Raw genomic sequence first — 20767 nt, forward strand, 5'->3', positions numbered from 1 at the left:
TGGACATACAGTAAGGTTGCTGATGTTGTTCCACTTGTGTATAAGTTGACATTTAATGCAATCTATATTTTGTAGCCTAAAGATGTTCTTTAATGTAACAGTAGCCTTGTATCATATATCATCACCACCACCACCCCTGTTCCTTTTTTTTAACGTAACGCAGTAAATACATTTTAACTTACCTACTTTTTACTTTTACTTAAGTACATTTTCACACAGGTACTTAACTTGAGTACAATATTCTAATAATAATAATAATAGAAAATTCAACTTATATAGCGCTTTTAAAGAACTCAAAGACGCTTAATTCTAGTACTCTTCCCAGCTCTGCAGTGAGGCTGCTCCTGTGTGTGTGCATCAGCAAACATCTTCACGTCCTCTGTGTAACCTTTTTTAAAAAACAGCATTATCTTGTTCTGCATGCTGTGGGTCAGTCACTGACATTGCCACGTAGAAGCATCTGTCTGGCTCTTCTATGTTATGGCCATGTTAGCGCTGTAAGGTCATCTGCAATAACTGTGATGCATTATGGTCATTACAGTTTGTCTTGGCTCAGGACAGCTGTCCTTGGCTCCCCTGCTTCCCAATAGCAAGGGATCCATAGAGCGCTGATGGCCATTTTACGCTCCGTTACATGTCATAAATCCCAACTTGGTCAGGTGCATGTGTTCGTGTGTGAACATAAGACAGAAAAATGCATGAAGCTATAAATAATAAAATAAAAAATGCAGCATCCATGATGACATTATACGCAGAAGGCTGTTGAGAGAACTTTAATCTGTTTCATATACATCTAAATTTACGTCCAAATTGAACATACTGTGTGTAATGTGTTCTGACACCTGCCCTCAAAAGCAAGCACATATGTTGTTGATGTGTGTGGGTGACTGCGTTTGTATACCTATGTAAATGTGTACATGTTCTCAGCTGTCAGCATGCAAAGAGCCAGCCATGTAGAAAAGCAGCTCCGTCAGGGTCACATTATTCACAGCGTGAGGTTATGTTAGGTCTCATCCAAAAACCACAAATTGACTAATTCACCAGCTGAGAAAAAAGGGGTTCAGCATTCATGCAAAGGGATTTTGGTATCATCAGTTATCTGTGATTTGGGTGTTTCCTGCTCATAAATTTTAACTCACTTCTCATATTTCTCCTGTCAGATTTTTGGCTTTTTGGAGGACGTGTATTGTTTGATGTCTCTCTCTCTCAGTCTGACACTTCACCAGTCATGTCAGCTCTCAAGGCTGCTGCTGCTCCACATGAGCAGAGGCAGGATTATTAGACTCTGCACAGCCACAACCAGTAAAACATATACGTAGAAGAACACAGGGATGCATCTGTCCCCTCCAGTAACTGGACCACTGCTCATACATGCTATGGTCTACTGGTGTAATAACACTTATTATATAACGTAAATCAGCATGTATACTGTAGTAGAGAGAGCATTATTCAGTGTCCACATTTGTCACTACCATCCATGTCCCTTGTGGTGTGTGATGAACTTCCACTGACCTGGCAGTAAAACTGTGAAATCTAAAGGGGAAACCGTCCAAAATCAAATATTTAATTCATTTTTTGGTCTTCATATTAGGGGTGTAAGAAAATATCGTTACACATGAGTATCTCAATATTAGGTGTTGTGATACTGTATCGATTCTCCAAAACGCTGTATTGATTTTTAATTAACCTCTTAAAAATCTGATGGCAGGGCTTCGTCGGGCCCAGCCGCTATTTAATCTTTCGGAGGTTGTAGCGGGCTCAGTTTTAGGTAGAGTGAAGATACTGGCATGATTTGAAACTATAAAAACCTAAGGAATCCATCAGTACCAACCATGTCATACTAGCTTGTCAGGAAGGAGGCTAAATAACGCTCCAAATTTACACTAAATTTTGGTGAGGAAATACCCTCTTTATGCTATCCCATGCAGTTTTGGGCAAAAACCATGAAGTTGTTTTGCATGCAGTACAAATGTTTTATTTTGCCCATTTTAAAATGGTGGGTTTCTGATGTGTTTTTCATACTATGACAATTTTCCAAAAATTAAATCAAAAAATTTGTCTTGCTTACAGTATCATGATATTGTATCGTATCGCCAGAGTCTTGTTATACATATCCCTACTACATATGTAATCTTGTAAAATGTAGTTTTGAGCGAGAAACTTGAATAAATACAGTTGTTTGTTTTCAAAGCAATATCAAACAGATATTAAAGAGAGAATTATGACCTGTTTAACTTCCTAACACTAGCTCTAAGCAGCTTATAATACATAATTAAAACTACTAATGCCAAGATTTTTTTTTTAATCAAAGTAAATATTTAAATAAAAATTCAATTATTTGTTTCCTAAACATTTGACTTGTGTGTTTTTAAGCAAATAACCACAGTAAAAGGATAATATTTATAATTTTTTGAGGGTTTACACTGACTTTGGGATGGTTCTGGGACGGCGGCGGAAAAAGTTAATTAAAGTTAATCGGAATTGGCAGGTCAGACTCTGCCAAGAAAATTGCAATCTGTGCATCTCTAATTTTTAATAATCTTTCTGTTTTAATATATTTTTGTGTGTGTATGTTTACTATAAGATGAGGAGAAGAAGTCTCACCTGTGTTAGCCAGACGTTGGTGGTCATCACCTGCTCTCTTTCATGCTGCAGAAAAAGAAGAGGTATATTGTACATTACAAACTGTGATCAAAGGGGATCCTCAGTGATTCAATACACTTGCAACAAGCTGATGGTCATGTCTGACATATTTTTTTAAAAATGGCATAAAATTGATGCAGCAAAGCCAAGACATCCTGACTGTTAGTCCCTATAGGCTGAGTCAAGCTTGCAATATGGAGCTTGATAGCATCTTTCATTGCTCTGTAAATGACTATATATGTTATGTAACTCCACATCCCCAGTTCATAACGCTTTCTGCAACAACAACAAAAAATTAGAAGTCTTCAAGCCCAAGCCGAAATAACCCTGATGATTCTCAGGTTTTAAAAAGTTCCTCCATAGCCACAGAAGACTTTATATAACTGTTTAGCTAAGTAGTACTCAACATGATGAGTAAAATAAGTGGACTGGCTCTTTAACCAACATAAAGATCTACTACAGTCATATATTTCAGATGAGCATTTCTAGCTCCTAGACAGTAGTTATTTTTCAACTTGTTTGCAGTGATGGAAAGTACCATCTCTGAATTACCTGTACTTTACTCAAGTTATTTAATTTAATGCTACTTTATAGTTTTACTCCACTACATTTCAGAGAAGAACATTGTAGTTTTTACTCCACTGCATTTATTTGACAGTTACATTAAAATCTTATTCTGAGTTAGTATAAATACAATGTATTGTTATACATGAAATGAACCCACGCAACAATTGTACAATGAGTACAATGAGCTACAACAATAAAGGAACAGTGTGTAACATTTTGAGAGATATATTAACAGAAATGGAATATAATATTCATATGTTTTCAGTAGTGTATAATCACCTGACACTAAGAATCGTGTTTTCGTAAGCTTAGAATGAGCTCTTCATATCTACATAGGGAGCGGGTCCTTTTCACAGAGTCCACCATGTTGCTCTGCCATATTTCTACAGTAGCCCAGAACAGACAAACCAAACACTGGCTCTAGAGAGAGACTTTCATGGTTTTACGTTACCTGAAGGCCGCCGTAGTTCTCCGACACGCTTGTGAAACGGAGGTGAGCAGAGTGCAAAACCATGGTACCGCCAGCTGCATTCTGACATCCATTGCTCTTAAAGTAGTGTTATTATGGTAAGAATGGCTTTTGAGCAAGGCGAACGGCGTTACCGCGGTTTTGAACTCGCTGGCTCACATAACCCCAGTCTTGGAAAGGGAGGAGTGAGTGGAGGGGTACTCGGTTGGTTGCAATCTGCAACCACACCATGCCACCAAATCCTACACACTGTCCCTTTAAAATGCAGCTTACTTGTTACTGCATCAATAATCATAAGCTAATTCAATAGTATAGTACTGTATATAAAAATGTAACACTTATGGAGTGAGTACTGTCACTTTAAGTGCATTTTTAGACTTACTGTTGCTTATATACGATTTGGAATGCAGGGCTTTTACTTGTAAGAGTATTTTTAGATTTGGGTATTGCTACTTTTACTTAAGTACAAGATCTTAATACTTCTTCCAGCACTTCTTCCAGCACTTAAAGAAAATATTCTCTAAATGCTCTGAATAGATTTAGAGGAAAACTAGGTGAACAGCCTTGAGCCAAGGGCCAAATGATTATCAGGCTGTTATTAGACTACTTAATTTCAGCTTTAACCATGAGGGCTGAATACAAATCATTTTTGCAGAGTCAAAAAATCAGAAGGAACCGCATTAGTCCACATTAGTGCAGGTTTCTACGTGTAATTAATGCCATCTTTTGGAGTCTTTTTTAATGTGTAATCAAAACTAAATGAGGAGTGACATATTGGATTTCCCTCATGCTATGAAAGGTGCGCACACACACACACACACACACACAGATTCAAACACGCACACACTCACCACGCTGATAAGCTGGGCCAGCGACACCATCAGCTGCACGGTAACCAGCTCGGAGCCATTAGTCGCAGGACGGATCAGTTTGTTGTAGTGGGCAGGGTTTAAGAGATGCTCCACCAACCTCTCCTCTGTGTCAGCCCCGAGGCCGCCTGAAATGAGAACACATTATCATCATCATCTTCATCATCATCTGCCTCCATCATGAGACCAAAAATGGTGCAGCCATCTGTGTCTCTCTTTTGGCACTTTAAAAAAAAAAAAAAAAAGACTTTTATGACATTGGATGTATCGTACAAGAGGAAGTCAGTGGTGCTGTTGAGTTTCTGTGTTTGGCCCTCACTGCCAGCGTTGAGAGCTGGCTATCCATGTGTATCGAGAATGCGAAGCCTTTGAACCATGGCATTACTCATCACTGCCGGCTGGAGCACGTCAGCACAGCTCGATACACACTTCTTTACAAGATCTGACATCATGAGAATGAGTCAACCAGTCTGAATGTCTCTATCGCTATCCTTTCTGTCTCTATCGCTCTCTCCGTGCCTCTGCTCTGTCTCTATCTATTCTCCTCTGCTGCGTTGCACTTCTCCCCAACTGCCAGTCTTTTGTAGCTTTGGGTTATTTTCACTCCATCTCTCACTTCCCTTCCCCTGTCTTCCCCCCTCCTCCTCTCCCTCTCTCCCTCCTGTCCGCCATCCCTCCATCTGTAGCAGACTGTAGTCGTATCTGTGTGAGCGGTCGAGTTTGGGAAGAGCTGTCACAACAGCACACACAGGAGGGGAGACGTTTTTACTGAGAGACACGGTGCATGGAGGAAAAACAACTGTTCTGCACCTCCTTCTTCCTTCTTTCCTTCCCCTCTGTCTCCCGCTACTCGCTCCCTGCCTCTCTGGCATCTGCTCGCTCCTGTGCCGCAACCTCTCCCTCTCACACGTTCCCCCTGAAGATAAACACAGGCTGCTTACTGTTAACTTGGTGCCAAAGATGTGAAAGAAAGCTGATGTGGGAAACATTAACAGACAGTTAGGTATGACTTTTATTTTTATTTTTTTAAATAAGGATAAATGAGAAGCCTGTAAACAAAGCAAAGACTATAACAGACAATAAAAGATTATATAAATGGGAAAAGAGAACACAAATCCCAGACTACTCATCCTACACATTTATTTCCCTCTTTTAAACGCATCATCTGCACAAAACTAACAAGAAATGTACTGAAATAACAACTGCTAGACCAAATAAAATGTAGTCAAGTAATTGATAAGTTGATTGACAGAAATTCAAGTAATTTATCCAGCTGCTTTTTTTCTGTTTTATATTGTTGTAAATTGAACACATTTGGCGATTGGACAAAACATCATCTTAGGCTTATAGGAAGCTGTGATGAGCATTTCATAGACCAAATGATTCATCGATTAATAAAATAATCTAGGGTTATCCTCAACCAAAGAAATTCTTAGTTGACTAATCAATGAGTTGATTTTAACCAACAGATCTGTGATACTGAGTTCCTCCACAAAGAATCACACCAAAGCACCACTTTTAAATCTTGTGTTTACCAGAGATGTGCTCGATAGTTTCTTAGAAACAAATCATTCAGCATGAAAAAAACAAAAATACTTTTTTCGTGACGCTCAGCACATCTTTCAACAACGTATGTTTAATGTTTTTTCCTACAAATGTGCAGCAACACATGACGCATTTGTCAATTTCCGCACCAGTCTTTTCAAAATAAAAATACTGAGTTAAGTTAAAGAAAAGATTGACTTGGATAGGTTTAGTCAACAAACCACTTAGTTAGCTTTAGGAAAAGATGTTGGTTTGTGTTAAAATAACACCGATACAAGACAAATAGATCAACATTGACTTCTGGTCAGATCAACATTGACACCAGTCTCCTGGGTGAAAGTCCACCCATCCACCCCGACCTCCTCCCAACACGATGTTCGCTGCTCAATATTGTTCCTGGTTCACAGTTATGTTGATTACATACAAATTGATTTTATATTGACCATCTCGGAAAAAAAATTGAAATTTGTGTCTATGTACAGGATTCAATTCATTAAATTTCCTGACTATTTCACGACTGCCATGCGACTGGACTGTAAATATATCAAGTTAAATATACAAGCTACAAACTAGGGCTGCAACTAACAATTATTTTCATTGTTGCTTAATCTGTCGATTATTTTCACGATTAATAGATAAGTTGTTTGGTCTGTATAATGTCAGAAAAATGTCCATCAGTGTTTCCCAAAGCCCAGGATAACTTCCTCAAATGTCTTGTTTTGTCCACAACTCAAAGATATTCATTTTACTGTCATAGAGGAGTAAAGAAACCAGAAAATATTCACATCAGAGAATTTAATTACAAAATTGTTGGCGATTCATTTAAGTCGACTAATCGATTAATCGTTGCAGCTCTACTACAAACGACAAAGAGGAAAAAAGGATTTAAACATGAAGGGAAATTCAATGAAAACGAAGAAGAGGTACATTTGAGATGGAAGAAATATGTTGGGATTTGTTGCATTAGTGATGTAAAAATAGGATAGGGGTTGGACTCTATTCTTCTCTGGAGTTGCCCATGGTGTGAGGCGCCGGGCGGGTGTGGGGATACTCACAAATCCCCGGCTGAGTGCCGCTACGTTGGAGTTTACCCCGGTGGACGAGAGGGTCGCCTCCCTACGCCTTCGGGTTATGGGGGGGGAAACTCTGACTGTTGTTTGTGCGTATGCACCAAACAGCAGTTCGGATTATTCGGCCTTCTTGGAGACCCTGAATGGAGTCCTGTATGGGGCTCCAGTAGGGGACTCCATAGTTCTCCTGGGAGACTTCAACGCGCACGTGGGCAACGATGGAGACACCTGGAGTGGCGTGATTGGGAGGAACGGCCTCCCTGATCTAAACCCGAGTGGTCGTTTGTTGTTGGACTTCTGTGCTAGTCATGGATTGTCCATAACGAACACCATGTTCGAACATAAGGATGCTCATAAGTGTACGTGGTACCAGAGCACCCTAGGCCGAAGGTCGATGATCGATTTTGTAATCGTATCATCTGATCTGAGGCCGCATGTTTTGGACACTCGGGTGAAGAGAGGGGCGGAGCTGTCAACTGATCACCATCTGGTGGTGAGTTGGGTCAGAGGGTGGGGGAAGACTCTGGACAGACCTGGTAAGCCCAAACGCGTAGTGAGGGTGAACTGGGAACGTCTGGAGGAGGCCCCTGTCCGAGAGATCTTCAACTCACACCTCCGGCGGAGCTTTTCTGGCATCCCTGTGGAGGTTGGGGGCATTGAACCCGAGTGGACGATGTTCAAAGCTTCCATTGCTGAAGCTGCGGCGGTGAGCTGTGGTTTTAAGGTCTTAGGTGCCTCAAGGGGCGGCAACCCTCGAACACCGTGGTGGACACCGGTGGTCAGGGAAGCCGTCCGACTGAAGAAGGAGGCCTTCCGGGATATGTTATCTCGGAGGTCTCCGGAGGCAGTTGCAGGGTACCGACGGGCCCGAAGAGCAGCAGCCACTGCCGTGACGGAGGCAAAGCAGCGGGTGTGGGAGGAGTTCGGAGCAGCCATGGAGAAGGACTTTCGGTCGGCACCAAAGTGCTTCTGGAAAACCATCCGGCACCTTAGGAGGGGGAAACGGGGAACCATCCAAGCTGTGTACAGTAAGGATGGGACACTGTTGACCTCAACTGAGGAGGTAATCGGGCGGTGGAAGGAGCACTTTGAGGAACTTCTGAATCCGACCAATACGCCCTCTATGGTAGAGGCAGAGCTGGAAGCTGATGGGGGACCATCATCAATTACCCTGGTGGAAGTCACTGAGGTAGTCAAACAACTCCACAGTGGCAAAGCCCCGGGGGTTGATGAGATCCGCCCAGAAATGCTGAAGGCTCTGGGTGGGGAGGGGCTGTCTTGGATGACACGTCTCTTCAACACCGCGTGGAAGTCGGTGACAGTGCCTAAGGAGTGGCAGACCGGGGTGGTGGTTCCCCTTTTCAAAAAGGGGGACCAGAGAGTGTGTGCCAATTACAGGGGTATCACACTGCTCAGCCTCCCTGGTAAAGTCTACTCCAAGGTGCTGGAAAGGAGGGTTCGGCCGATAGTCGAACCTCAGATCGAAGAGGAACAATGCGGATTCCGTCCTGGCCGTGGAACAACGGACCAGCTTTTCACTCTCGCAAGGATCCTGGAGGGGGCCTGGGAGTATGCCCATCCAGTCTACATGTGTTTTGTGGACTTGGAGAAGGCATATGACCGGGTCCCCCGGGAGATACTGTGGGGGGTGCTGCGGGAGTATGGGGTGAGGGGGGCACTTCTCAGGGCCATCCAATCCCTGTACGCCCAAAGCGAGAGCTGTGTTCGGATCCTCGGCAATAAGTCGGACTCGTTTCCGGTGGGGGTTGGCCTCCGCCAGGGCTGCGCTTTGTCACCAATCCTGTTCGTGATATTCATGGACAGGATATCGAGGCGTAGTCGGGTGGAGGAGGGTTTGCAGATCGGTGTGCTGAGGATCTCATCGCTGCTTTTTGCAGATGATGTGGTCCTGTTGGCATCATCGGTCTGCGACCTCCAGCACTCACTGGATCGGTTCGCAGCCGAGTGTGACGCAGTCGGGATGAGAATCAGCACCTCTAAATCTGAGGCCATGGTTCTCAGCAGGAAACCGGTGGTTTGCCTACTCCGGGTAGGGAATGAGTCCTTACCCCAAGTGAAGGAGTTTAAGTATCTCGGGGTCTTGTTCGCGAGTGAGGGGACGATGGAACGTGAGATTGGTCGGAGAATCGGAGCAGCAGGGGCGGTATTGCATTCGCTTTACCGCACCGTTGTGACGAAAAGAGAGCTGAGCCGGAAGGCAAAGCTCTCGATCTACCGTTCAATCTTCGTTCCTACTCTCACCTATGGTCATGAGGGTTGGGTCATGACCGAAAGAACGAGGTCGCGGGTGCAAGCGGCCGAAATGGGTTTCCTCAGGAGGGTGGCTGGCGTCTCCCTTAGAGATAGGGTAAGAAGCTCAGTCATCCGTGAGGGACTCGGAGTAGAGTCCTTGCTCCTTTGCGTCGAAAGGAGCCAGTTGAGGTGGTTCGGGCATCTAGCACGGATGCCTCCTGGGCGCCTCCCTTGGGAGGTGTTCCAGGCACGACCAGCTGGGAGGAGACCACGGGGAAGACCCAGGACTAGATGGAGAGATTATATCTCTACTCTGGCCTGGGAACGCCTCGGGATCCCCCAGTCAGAGCTGGTTAATGTGGCCCGGGAAAGGGAAGTTTGGGGTCCCCTGCTGGAGCTGTTGCCCCCGCGACCCGATCCCGGATAAGCGGTTGAAGATGGATGGATGGTGATGTAAAAATATGGAAATTAAAAAGCTATAAAAAAACTAAATCTAAACTGACGTTATTTTTCCTGTTTTTCACCATGTCCCTCTGAACATGCTCCTCTCTCCTCTATTTCCCCCCTGATCTCCTCCCCTCCTCCCTGTTGCCCTGTAGCACTGCTGTGTTCACTGAGCAGGAATGATGGCCTCTGTCTCTGGATCAATGAGGACTCTATTCATGCCCCGTAAACTAAACACGCAATTCCTCCTCTCTCTCCCTCCTATTTTGTAATCTCCTGCTCTTTCCTGCGTCCCGTCTCCTCCGTCTCATTTTCTTTTACACTTTCTCCGTCTCTCCATCATCTGAGCCGGCCCGTATTTTCTCTCCTCTCCCCCGACTGTCTCCCTCGCTCTCATCCTTCCTGTTATCTCCATCTCCCCGCCGCTGACAGCCACTGTCCATTTATTGCCCCTTCTCTCGCTAATCCACCATCATCAATACACATCCTGTCAGCACACGTGTGTGTGTAGCACTCTGGTTGTTTATTGTGCACAGGCGCCGGTTTGCTTTTTTTTCCATGTGTTTATGTGTGTGTCTTGTTGTGTGCACATATTCATGAGGGAAATAAACACTAGTGTCTGTCTGTGCCTGAACCATATGAGTAATGTTTATTGTTCCCAGAAGCCCAAGGCAATAACACTGCCGGATGAGACAGAGAGCTAATACAGTTCACTTAAACAATGATGAAGCAGAAAAGGCCTGCACTGCCATCAGCCATACTCATAATGCAAATGGTAGTTTCATGCTCAGACTAACTAGATGACATGTTAAAAGTCTTACCAAACTGTCAAATTAATATTCATCTGTTTTTCTTTGTAAACAAAGCTTGTGAGAGGAATTATATTTACTTTATATCGTACATTATTTGAAGCATCTGTGCAGTTTAATCTACAGTATGAAAAAGAAAAATGTATAAAGGTCTTTGCTCCAACGCTCACCAAACTGACCTCAACACCTCCACCAAACCTTATAGCAGGTGAAAGCTAATTCCCCTCAGATTGTTTGAGTAGCTGCATTAGAAGTATTTACATGGGCTTATTGAAAAGCTCCTCAGTCAAAGACCGCTGAAGATGACTAAGACCAGTCCGAGGCCAAACTGATTCAGTTTATTGGATGCAAAATATTATGTTTCTGATGTCGGGATAATATCTTAAAAACTTGAAAATTCAGGCCAAGGAACAACAGTTTGATTTTTTGTGTAGGTCTGAACCATAGACTGTATATAAAGATGGACGACATGACAGCTCCCCAAAAGTGAAGCCAAAACATTTCGATCGCCCCCTGGTGGCTGGCTGCAGTATAGGTCATAAAGCCCACCCCCTCCATGTTAAAAAGTCAAAGTCAAATAAATTTTTCCTCCAAAGATGGTTTCTGTCATTTTAGGTAGTTCTTATCACGCTGATGTACAGTATGTTCAAGTGTTCATTTTTCTGATAAGTTTGGTTTTAATTAGTTATATGATGCTATAAAAAGGGGGCGAGACGTCATGATTGGCAGCTGTGAGTCTCTCTCGCTGACAAGCTGCGGCCGTGCTCGGCTCGCGATTGGTTCGGGCGGGTGACCTCGATATCGCGGCTCCACCACCCGATCACTACTGTGCAGACTCTGGCTCCAAATGAAGTCAAAATCTCAAGATTGCGGCTACCGTAACCGGGATATTTTAGATTCACTTCTGTACAGTGGAAGGAAGTGGATATGCATTGTCCATCTTTATATACTTTATCTAGGATCTGAACACAGTTACATATATATATATATATATATATATATATATAAATCTTGACATAGGCTGTTTGATCAGTTTCAATATTTCCGCATCAACTCCTGCATTTACTAGAATAAAAGAAATCTGGCATATGCATCCCACGCAAATCTGAATCGAGACGCAGATTAAAAAAAGGAATGTGCCATCTTGGCTTCCACTTACACTCTCTGAGTCTTCCTGTTTTCGGCTATTTTTACTCAAATATCTCCACGCATGGGCTCAGGATGAAAGTCTGGACTAATATTTTATGACACTGAGACAAATTAGAGACCGAAACAGAGAGCGTTTCTGGTTTATTCTTATCTCAGGAACGAGACTGATAAAAATATCCACGCACGGCACAAACACGTTCATCCTCATCCTCAGCACTCACTAATGCTTCTCAACAAAGACTGATCTCTCTCTGTCTCCGTCTCCACATACGAAACGCCGCCGTCATGCTAAAGGCCCAGCTGAGTGGTTGTAATGTTGTTGGTAGCTCAGGTTGTATTCTGGTTGTTTTCCAGTGCAAATATTGCAAACTTAATGTGACACTATGAATATTTCAGCGGGGCTCCCCATTAGACCCTGCAGCGAGGGAAGTTACACACCACCACGCACGCACGCACGTGCACGCGCACGCGCACACGCACACACTCACGCACACGCACACACTCACACTCACACTTCAGTGACACAGCACAGTGTTCGATTGCTTCACATCCGTTTCCTTCTTTTAAACAGCCATTGATCTCAGCGTGCTGATCAACCTCAAGGTCTGCAGGTCTTACTCATGATTTTTTGATAACCACTGTATGCAATAACTTGTTTGATCATATAAAATCACCAATTTAATAAAGACAAATGTGGAGAAAATGAGGGCGAAGCGAGAGCTAAATTGAATTATCCCGCTAAGACTATTACAGTGATGATCTCTATTTATACAACTCGCTCAAATGAGAAAAGGTTGGAGGGGAAGCGGGGTCGCTCTCTGCTCTGCGTTCTGCCAAAGAGGCTTTTTGGCTGCAGCTGGGACCTTTTATGCTGAATTATTCTTAAATCAATAATGGAGAGATCCATTGATCTACTAGCAACACCCAATTGGCACCGTAGTGCCCATAGAACTGAGATATTAATATTGATCCTCCATCCAACCGCAATATCACAGCACTCCAAAAACAAAAGCCGTCCCACTGTGGACTAACTGAGGCCGGAAGGAGCTTTACTGTCGCCAAACTCCACAGCCAAGAAAAGTGTGGCCAGTTGAGTTTGTGCTTTATTATGATGAGGAAACATACCTTTACTTTAACAATGCCACTAACAAACTCTATGTGTGCATCTACTTCCCTTCTGTACTCATAAACAACACCACAATAATAATATAAACTTAATCACAAAGCCCTTTTAAAATCAGATTTTATGTTGTATTTGCAGGAATTCAATACAAAGATAGAAAAAAGAGCACACAAATGAACAGGATATAATAGTAATAAATGCACAAGAGACACAAGATTAAAATTTGGCAAGATCTAAACATCAATACATAAATAAAGAGTGAAAGATGTGAGTTAAAAGAAGCATTTGCAGATTCCTCCAGCGCGCCCTTTTATAAGCTAAAAGCCTGATGATAAAAATACAATCAATTTTTAGACCAACGTTAGAGCTGAAACAACAAGATAATTACCAGGGGAGTAACCAACATTTTCATCACAATACAATACTATATTGGTTCTTTGGACAATGATATGATATTTGCTGATATATTAAAAAAAATGCCAGGATACGATTTTGATTCAATTCAATTCAGGGGCCTGGTCGATATCATATATCATATGTCCATTTAACAAAATCAGTTACATTTATGTCAACTCACAAAAAAAACCCAGCTAAAATATGATTTGACAATGTTATTACTTCTAGACATTTAAATGAAAAACAATTTATTCTTTTTAATAAAAAGAATACAAATAGAGCTCCATGTTGTTCACTATAAAGTGCCACATTTCTCATATTTAAGCACTGTTTGAATGTTTAGGAAGAAGCTGCGCTTTGACGGAAATGGAGACATAGACGTGCCATGAGAATTTCAAAATAAAGGCGTATCTTAAAGATGATGATATGTATCGATATTTTCACTTGGCATCGATGACACTGGATCGTTGATCATTGAATCGATACAACGATCCATATCGATTTATCATTACACCTCTATTTATTAATCGATTAGTCTATCAAATGACGTTTTTTAAACAAAAATGCAGAACATTCTCTGGTTCCTACTTTTCAAATGTGAAGATTTACTGCTTTTTTACATCATTGTAAATTGAATATCTTCAGGTTTTGGACTGTTGGCCGCCGGACAAAACAAGACCATGGGGTCTGGGAAATCTGTGATGGGCATATTTCACTATCTTATGACATTTTATATATAGATCAACCAATTGATCAATCAATTAATCGAGAGAGTAGTCGGCTGATTAATCAGTAATTAAAATAATCGTTAGTTACAGTCCCGATATATTAATACCTATGCAGAGACAATTAGGGCTGCAACTAACGATTATATTCATTGTTGATTAATCTATCGATTGTTTTCTTGATTACTCGATTAGTTGTTTGGTTTAGAAAATGTCAGAAAGCTGAAAAATGTCAATCAGTGTTTCCCAAAGCCCAAGATGACGTCCTCAAATGTCTTGTTTTGTCCACAACTCAAAGATATTCAGTTTACTGTCATAGAGGAGTAAAGAAAACTCACATTTAAGAGGCTGGAAGCATATAATTCTGACTTTTTTTCCTAGAAAAACTACTATCAAAATAGTTGGCGATTAATTTAAGGGTTGACAACTAATCAATTAATCGTTGCAGCTCAGGAGACGATGATAGAAGATCAATTCAATTAAAGTTCGGAGTAAAAGAGACAGCAGTCTGTGGATCACTGACTGCTTCATTTCATATCTTACATTTCTTTGTTGCTGTGAACCTTTTAGCAATAATGTATCATCATGCTAATAGGCCTTACATGATGCTAAATATACGAAGATTTTCTTTTTATTGTTATAGTGCAGTTAAAAACATATTGAATGTCAAATAGATAGTCAATCATTGTGGAAAGTGTTTAAGTGGTCTAGACGACTAAAGACTACAGTTGAAAAACTCCAAAGCTATGAAATCCTCATATGCAGTTTGGTTTATTCGTATTATTTACAGCCCAAGGAGCTCAGCTGTTGGCTGACAGACGGTATGGCTTTCTAACCATAGTGGTGCATATTTCAAGGAATGCAATAAAATACATCATTTGAACTGCATAATGCCTCTCATTACAGCTATGATTTGAGCTATTATTTGGCTATAGCCATAAGTCCTGAGGCCATGTTATCACCTGCAGGCCGAGGCACGCTGCCTGTGAGCGGAGATAAGATACATGTGCAGTATCTAGATCACATTTGGTCTTATCTTACAGAAGTCCTGATCAAAATCATATATTTGTTTACTCCCTGCAAAAGCATTACTCTCTGGAGATAAGCATGTTTTTCTCTAGTTGTATCGCACATTTCCAGGCCAGAGTTCTTTTAGATTTAAGATTACAGTTTTATCTTTCCTACATGTTATGATCAGAGGAAGGTTTGCGTTATCTTGAATACACTTCTACACACACCTGCATCAGAGCACCATAAGCGCAGCCTTGCCTCAATGCAAGTTTTTAAATACACTTGAATTAAAACTCGTAACTTTTCCAAACGTCTCTTATCTCCCTCTCCTTCTCCACCGCTTAAGTTTCTATTAAACCTCTGTGCTCTCCTTCTGCTTCCCTCTAATCTCCAGGGCCACACACTGCTGCTGCTACTACTGCTGCACATTCATTCACACAAACACACACACACACACTCGATCTTGCCCAAATCACACATGAGAGCACACAGTTTTCCACACGGGATCACACACACGTTCTCACATATACACATGCTGGCCTCTGTTGTGACTGCTGATGCGCATTTCTTGTCGCAGATGCAGCCCCCTATCTGCTGATCTTATCCTGTTGCTGCCGCGTGTTGGGAGTCGGTCCAAACGGAGATAGAGACGGAGGAAATGAGAGGGCGAGATAGAGACAGAAAGTGACAGAAAGAGGGAGAGGGCTGTTGTAATGTGCGGGTTGAGACGCTGCAGAGATCAGTGGGCTGGAGCAGTGCAGCAGAAAAGTGATGACAGGCTCTACTGACTGAGCAGAACTTTCTAGACCGTAGCACTGCCAAGGAAATGGTTAGTTGATATTCACTAAGTGCATTCATAAAGCACAGGACAAAGATTATGGCGCATCATGCATAACACTCACACAGTCGGTCACACATGCAAAGAGAGGACGACTTGGCCGCGCGTCAAACGCATCTGTTTTAATATGCAGCTGATAAAGTAAATCCGAGCACACTTAACGTCCTTGGGTGGTGATGAGACGGTCGCACACACCGTGCTCCATATCCAGTAACCCTCGCATCAGGTCAACTCAGCACCACAGACCTGTTTATTATGCATGGCCTGCGGGGGAAAATGACAGGAGACATCCTCCTCACACAACAGGACGGCCACGTCCTCGCGGCAGCGTCTGAGACAGGTGGTTAAATGTCCTTGAGTGCCCTTGTGCAGCCTCTGAATGCGAGACTCCTTTTGTGTGCACGTCTGCGTATGTCCAAGTCTTATGTAAGAAAGTATTGTCGCATGTCTGATGATGTAAAGTTATGATTTTGTCCCTCTAATTCCATCAATGTATAAAAAATATAACTTAGTCTGTGCACATGTTGTCTTTTCTAAGTATGTGTTTTATATTATCTTTATAGGGAATCTCTAAAATGTGTTTATGCCCAGGTGTTCGACCATGCGCTCATTTCTTCTGTGTTTGCGTGTGGATTGAGTTTACAGTCTCTGAGGATGATGCTAATCAGATTTTATCCCTTAAGGGGAGATGACTCATTAGTTCTCCGCTGCTTATGAAGCTCCTTAAAATGATATTTCTCGTTGGTAGCGTTTTCTAGTGCACATACCTCTTGTTTGAACTCAGGGAATGATCAACCAACAAAACTAAGTGCTCGGGGAAACCGAATATTATGCAGTGACTTTAGAGGAGCTTCATAAACAAGACGCATCCGTGTCACACTCTATTAGTTTTTATTTATTACAATATTCTATTTTGTCTAATTTGTATTTTAATACAAAGAGACCTAATATTACTCCAGTACACTTTATATTTTTGATGTATTTTATGTGCTTTGGTGAGTATCTTATCTTTATCTGCTTTTATATCTGCAAAATATTTCACATTATCAACTAAATCAAGTATTAAATTAAGCCTACTGTAAAAATATCTCATGAGTTTGTTGCATGTATGTGTCCATGCAAAGTATCCTGATACAAGAGTTTGTATGATTTCTTATGAAAAGTTATTCCTCGTTTTTCGTGCTTTTTCTTACGAATGTCCAGGAACATGCATTACATGTTTCAATTTCTGCTCCAGTCTTCAAAATAAAACTACTTAGTTAGTTTTAGGCAACAAAACTGCTTAGTTAGGTTTAGGCAACAAAACTGCTTAGTTAGGTTAAGGAAAAGATCAACTTGGTTAGGTTTAGGCAACAAAACTACTTAGTAAGGTTTAGGAAAAGATCAACTTGGTTAGGTTTAGGCCACAAAACCATTGGTTAGGTTTAGGAAAAGATCGAAATGGTTAGGTTTAGGAAACAAAACTACTTAAGGAAAACCTTAGGAAAAGGTCGTGGTTTGGGTTAAAATAAAATTGGCAGAGGCGTAAATTAAGTACGGATATTACGTGACAAATAAATCAACATTGACTTCTGGTTTCACACGGGACACGATCATCGGTCTCCTGGGCGAAATTCCGGTGTTTTTTGACCCATCCCTCCACCCTGACCTCCTCCCTACGTGGCGTCTGTTGCTCTTTATACTTCCTGGTTCATGATTTCGTGGGATATACACGAATTACAGTGCATTACTTTTTCGTAGGTATAGCTACGAATGGTGTATGAGAACAACAAATTCTATTACTTCTTATATCTGTATATACATCTCAGTGTTGTTATATCTTTAAAACACTTCAGTGTGTTTTTGAAGAATGTAATATAATAAAAAAAGTTGTTATTATAACAAAAATCGAACTATTTAAATGTTATGTGTGTGTGTTCGTGCGTGTGTGTTTGTGTGTGTGTGGTTGAGCTGGTGCTTGAACTGATAAATGGCAGGTTGATGGAGGTGAAAGTGATCTTTTACTGTACGCTGTCTTTGTGAATGCTTCTCTGGATGGATTGTGATGAGCTGCTGGCGTAAAAAACTCTCTTTCAGTGTGTGTGTGTGTGTGTGTGTGTGTGTGTGTGTATGTGTGTGTGTGTGTGTTTGTAACAAAAAAAAGCGTGAGTGTGTGCCAGAGAGAAAACAGGAGCATGTTGTCGCCATGGGTGATGATGAACAGTTAGTCAAAGCGAGGCAGATGGCCAGGCATGTGTGTGTGTGTGTGTGTGTGATTGTGTGCGTGGATGGAGGTGTGTTAGTGTGGTTATGTGTGCTGCTACACAGCCAGTGACAAACTGTCTTTTTGCTTAGAGGCACTGAGCTGGCCTCTGCCCTGTCACTACTATGGATTGGCTGTAAATATTAAGGCGGCTGTAATTCAACCAATCAGCTGACGTGTCTTCCGCTGTGCTTCGGGCAAACCCTCGCCGAGCTGAAATTAACACCAAATTAGAGCCAACTTGCGGAGGTAAAATATGTCCAAACACCCTAATGGCTTCACACTTAACACATACCTCATTGAGCTCCGTAAGCAACAACAGCATCGTAAATAAGACTCATCATCTACTCTACTAGTGCACGTCCTTCATGAAGACAAAAAGACTATTTATCTAAGCTGTTATACACACACAGGCGGAAGGCTTTCTGCTGAATGACACATCATTTGTCCTCTTGATGACAGGATGTAGAAGTTGTTTTAGCTCAACGTGTCTCTCATTAACCTGCCCACTCAGTGCAAGACCTCAGTGTTAATGAGAGAGGGAGAGGAGGGGGGGAGGAAGTGATAACATAATTTCTTCCCCTCTCTCTCTCTCTCTCTCTCTCTCTCTCTCTTCCTCTCCGTCTATTTAGAGAGAAGGAGATGGCCCAGAGTTGTTGTTTTTTTTAGATGTTTTGTAGACTGCATGCTCATTCACAAAGACATACCTGTTGTGTGTCATGCAACTAATTCATGTTCAGCCAATTAGCAGCAAAAACAATGTGTGGGCATGTTATTATTAGCAATGTTATAACAGCTTACTGGTAAACATAACACTAAGTTACTTTACACTTATTACACGCCATTAAAAACGGTGTGTGTGTGTGTGTGTGTGTTATGTATTTATCAAAATATATAAAGCATGTATTGCCAGATAACTATTTGGTTAAAGTGAATACTGTTGGATAGTGTTTTGTTAAATTTAACTTGTGATTTCCCCCTTTTTGCATGCAAGTTTAAAATTGAAACCACTAATGAAAATAAACAAGAAGGTTTTGATGCAGACATTCACTGCAGGGACTACAATAATCATCATATTGGTGTGATTGTATGCATCAAAGGGTTAAATCGAGCATTTATGAAGTGCTTATAGGATATTTGAGAATATCACGATATATATTGTGTATCGCGATATTGCCTAAAAATATTGCAATATTATTTTTAAGCCATATCGCCCAGCCCTAGGCTCACTAATAAGTCCACACAATAATAAGCACATGGTGTTACTTTTATAAAACACTATATATTAATACCCTAAACTGAAGCATTTCTTTTAGGTTGTAAACAGATAATGATGTTAAGCTATTGCATTTACTAATGTTTCTCCAGTGTGGGCAACATTTAAATGCTTTTGCCTTATTATATTTGATTTGTTGCCAAATTGAGATTTTACCCCCCAAAATAAATATATATGCTCACTAATAAGTCAACACAATAATTAGCACATGGTGTTACTTTATAAAGCACTATAATAATACCCTAAACTGAAGGATTTCTTGTAGGTTGTAAACAAATAATGATGTTAGCTATTGCATTTACTAGTGTTTCTTCAGTGTGCGCATGTGATATATGGATATATGGAAGAGGACCAATATGTCTCCATCATTCCGTCGCTGTTGTTATGGGAAAGATGGTGACACAGCCATGAAAGAGTCATTTTCCTTCCACCTCTCCTCAGCATCTATAACCGCTCATTTTGTTTCCACACTTTGGAGAGATATTCGAATGCTCGAACGTGCGCTGCTATTTGGCCCTTTGTATATTAAAAGGTGACGATGATGCACATAAAAGCGCAACGATGGAGCCATTAGAAGACGAGACAAGTTAACTCACCTCCCGTAATGGCGAGGAGAGCCAGCAGCAGCAGCAGCAGCAGCGGCGGCCAGCCGTCCATCATCATCCGAGCGTCCAGAAAGGTGTTCACCACCACCGAGATGGAGAGGAGAGGGCCACCCCAAAGCTCACCCGCAGTGTTCCTCCTCCTCCTCCTCTTCCTCCTCCTCCTCCTCCTCACGACCCGAAGCTCCCTTCACTCTCCACCTGGCATGGTGACGTCAGGTACTCTCCGTCGGTCCACACTTCTTCTTCTTCTTCTTCTTCTTCTTCTATAAGCCGAAAAAAGGGGTGAAAATAGAGATATCTCTGCGGGGCCAGGTGAGCTGAGCGCTGGGTTCGTGCGGTGCTGCTGTCCGTGGTGCTGAACACCGCGAGGCGATGCGCGATGCGACGCGTTGGAGAGGCGGGGGCGCGCGGAGGAAGAGGAGGAGGAGGAGGAGGAGGGGAGGATGTGGCATACCTCAGAGGCTCCACAGCTCAGATAACGATGCCAGTGTCTTCCCCGCACCAAGTCACACATCACCATATAATATGCAGTGCTCTTAGGCAACGTATATACGGTGTTTGTGGTGCTCAATAGTGACCTTGTCACACTTAATGACATCTGCTTTTTATCTTTAATATCAGCCTCAGGCACAACAGTTGTGGCAGCAGCAGCGAGAAGGTATTTTATATCTTCTAAAATGTATTTTTCATCAAGAGATGTAGGCCACACATCTGCATCAAGCTCTTTTTTGCC

At 42.0% G+C, this 20767-nt stretch overlaps 2 protein-coding genes across 2 annotated transcripts in view; both read right to left on the reverse strand.

Moving 5' to 3' along the window:
* chrnb2 (cholinergic receptor, nicotinic, beta 2) overlaps nucleotides 1–20439 on the reverse strand; it is a 30829-nt gene extending 10390 nt beyond the window's left edge. Inside the window, exons 1-3 of the mRNA XM_074653620.1 lie at nucleotides 20026–20439; nucleotides 4531–4676; nucleotides 2605–2649 (exon numbers count right to left, since the gene is read on the reverse strand). Of these exons, the coding sequence (XP_074509721.1) occupies nucleotides 2605–2649; nucleotides 4531–4676; nucleotides 20026–20092 (258 nt within the window). The 5' untranslated portion in view covers nucleotides 20093–20439. The remainder of the gene's footprint in view (nucleotides 1–2604; nucleotides 2650–4530; nucleotides 4677–20025) is intronic.
* flad1 (flavin adenine dinucleotide synthetase 1) overlaps nucleotides 1–20767 on the reverse strand; it is a 276153-nt gene that overhangs the window by 83661 nt on the left and 171725 nt on the right. The gene's annotated exons all lie outside the window — the stretch shown is intronic.

The sequence above is a fragment of the Sebastes fasciatus genome, chromosome 12, assembly GCF_043250625.1.
Source record: "Sebastes fasciatus isolate fSebFas1 chromosome 12, fSebFas1.pri, whole genome shotgun sequence".
In the NCBI taxonomy this organism is placed as follows: Eukaryota; Metazoa; Chordata; class Actinopteri; order Perciformes; family Sebastidae; genus Sebastes; species Sebastes fasciatus.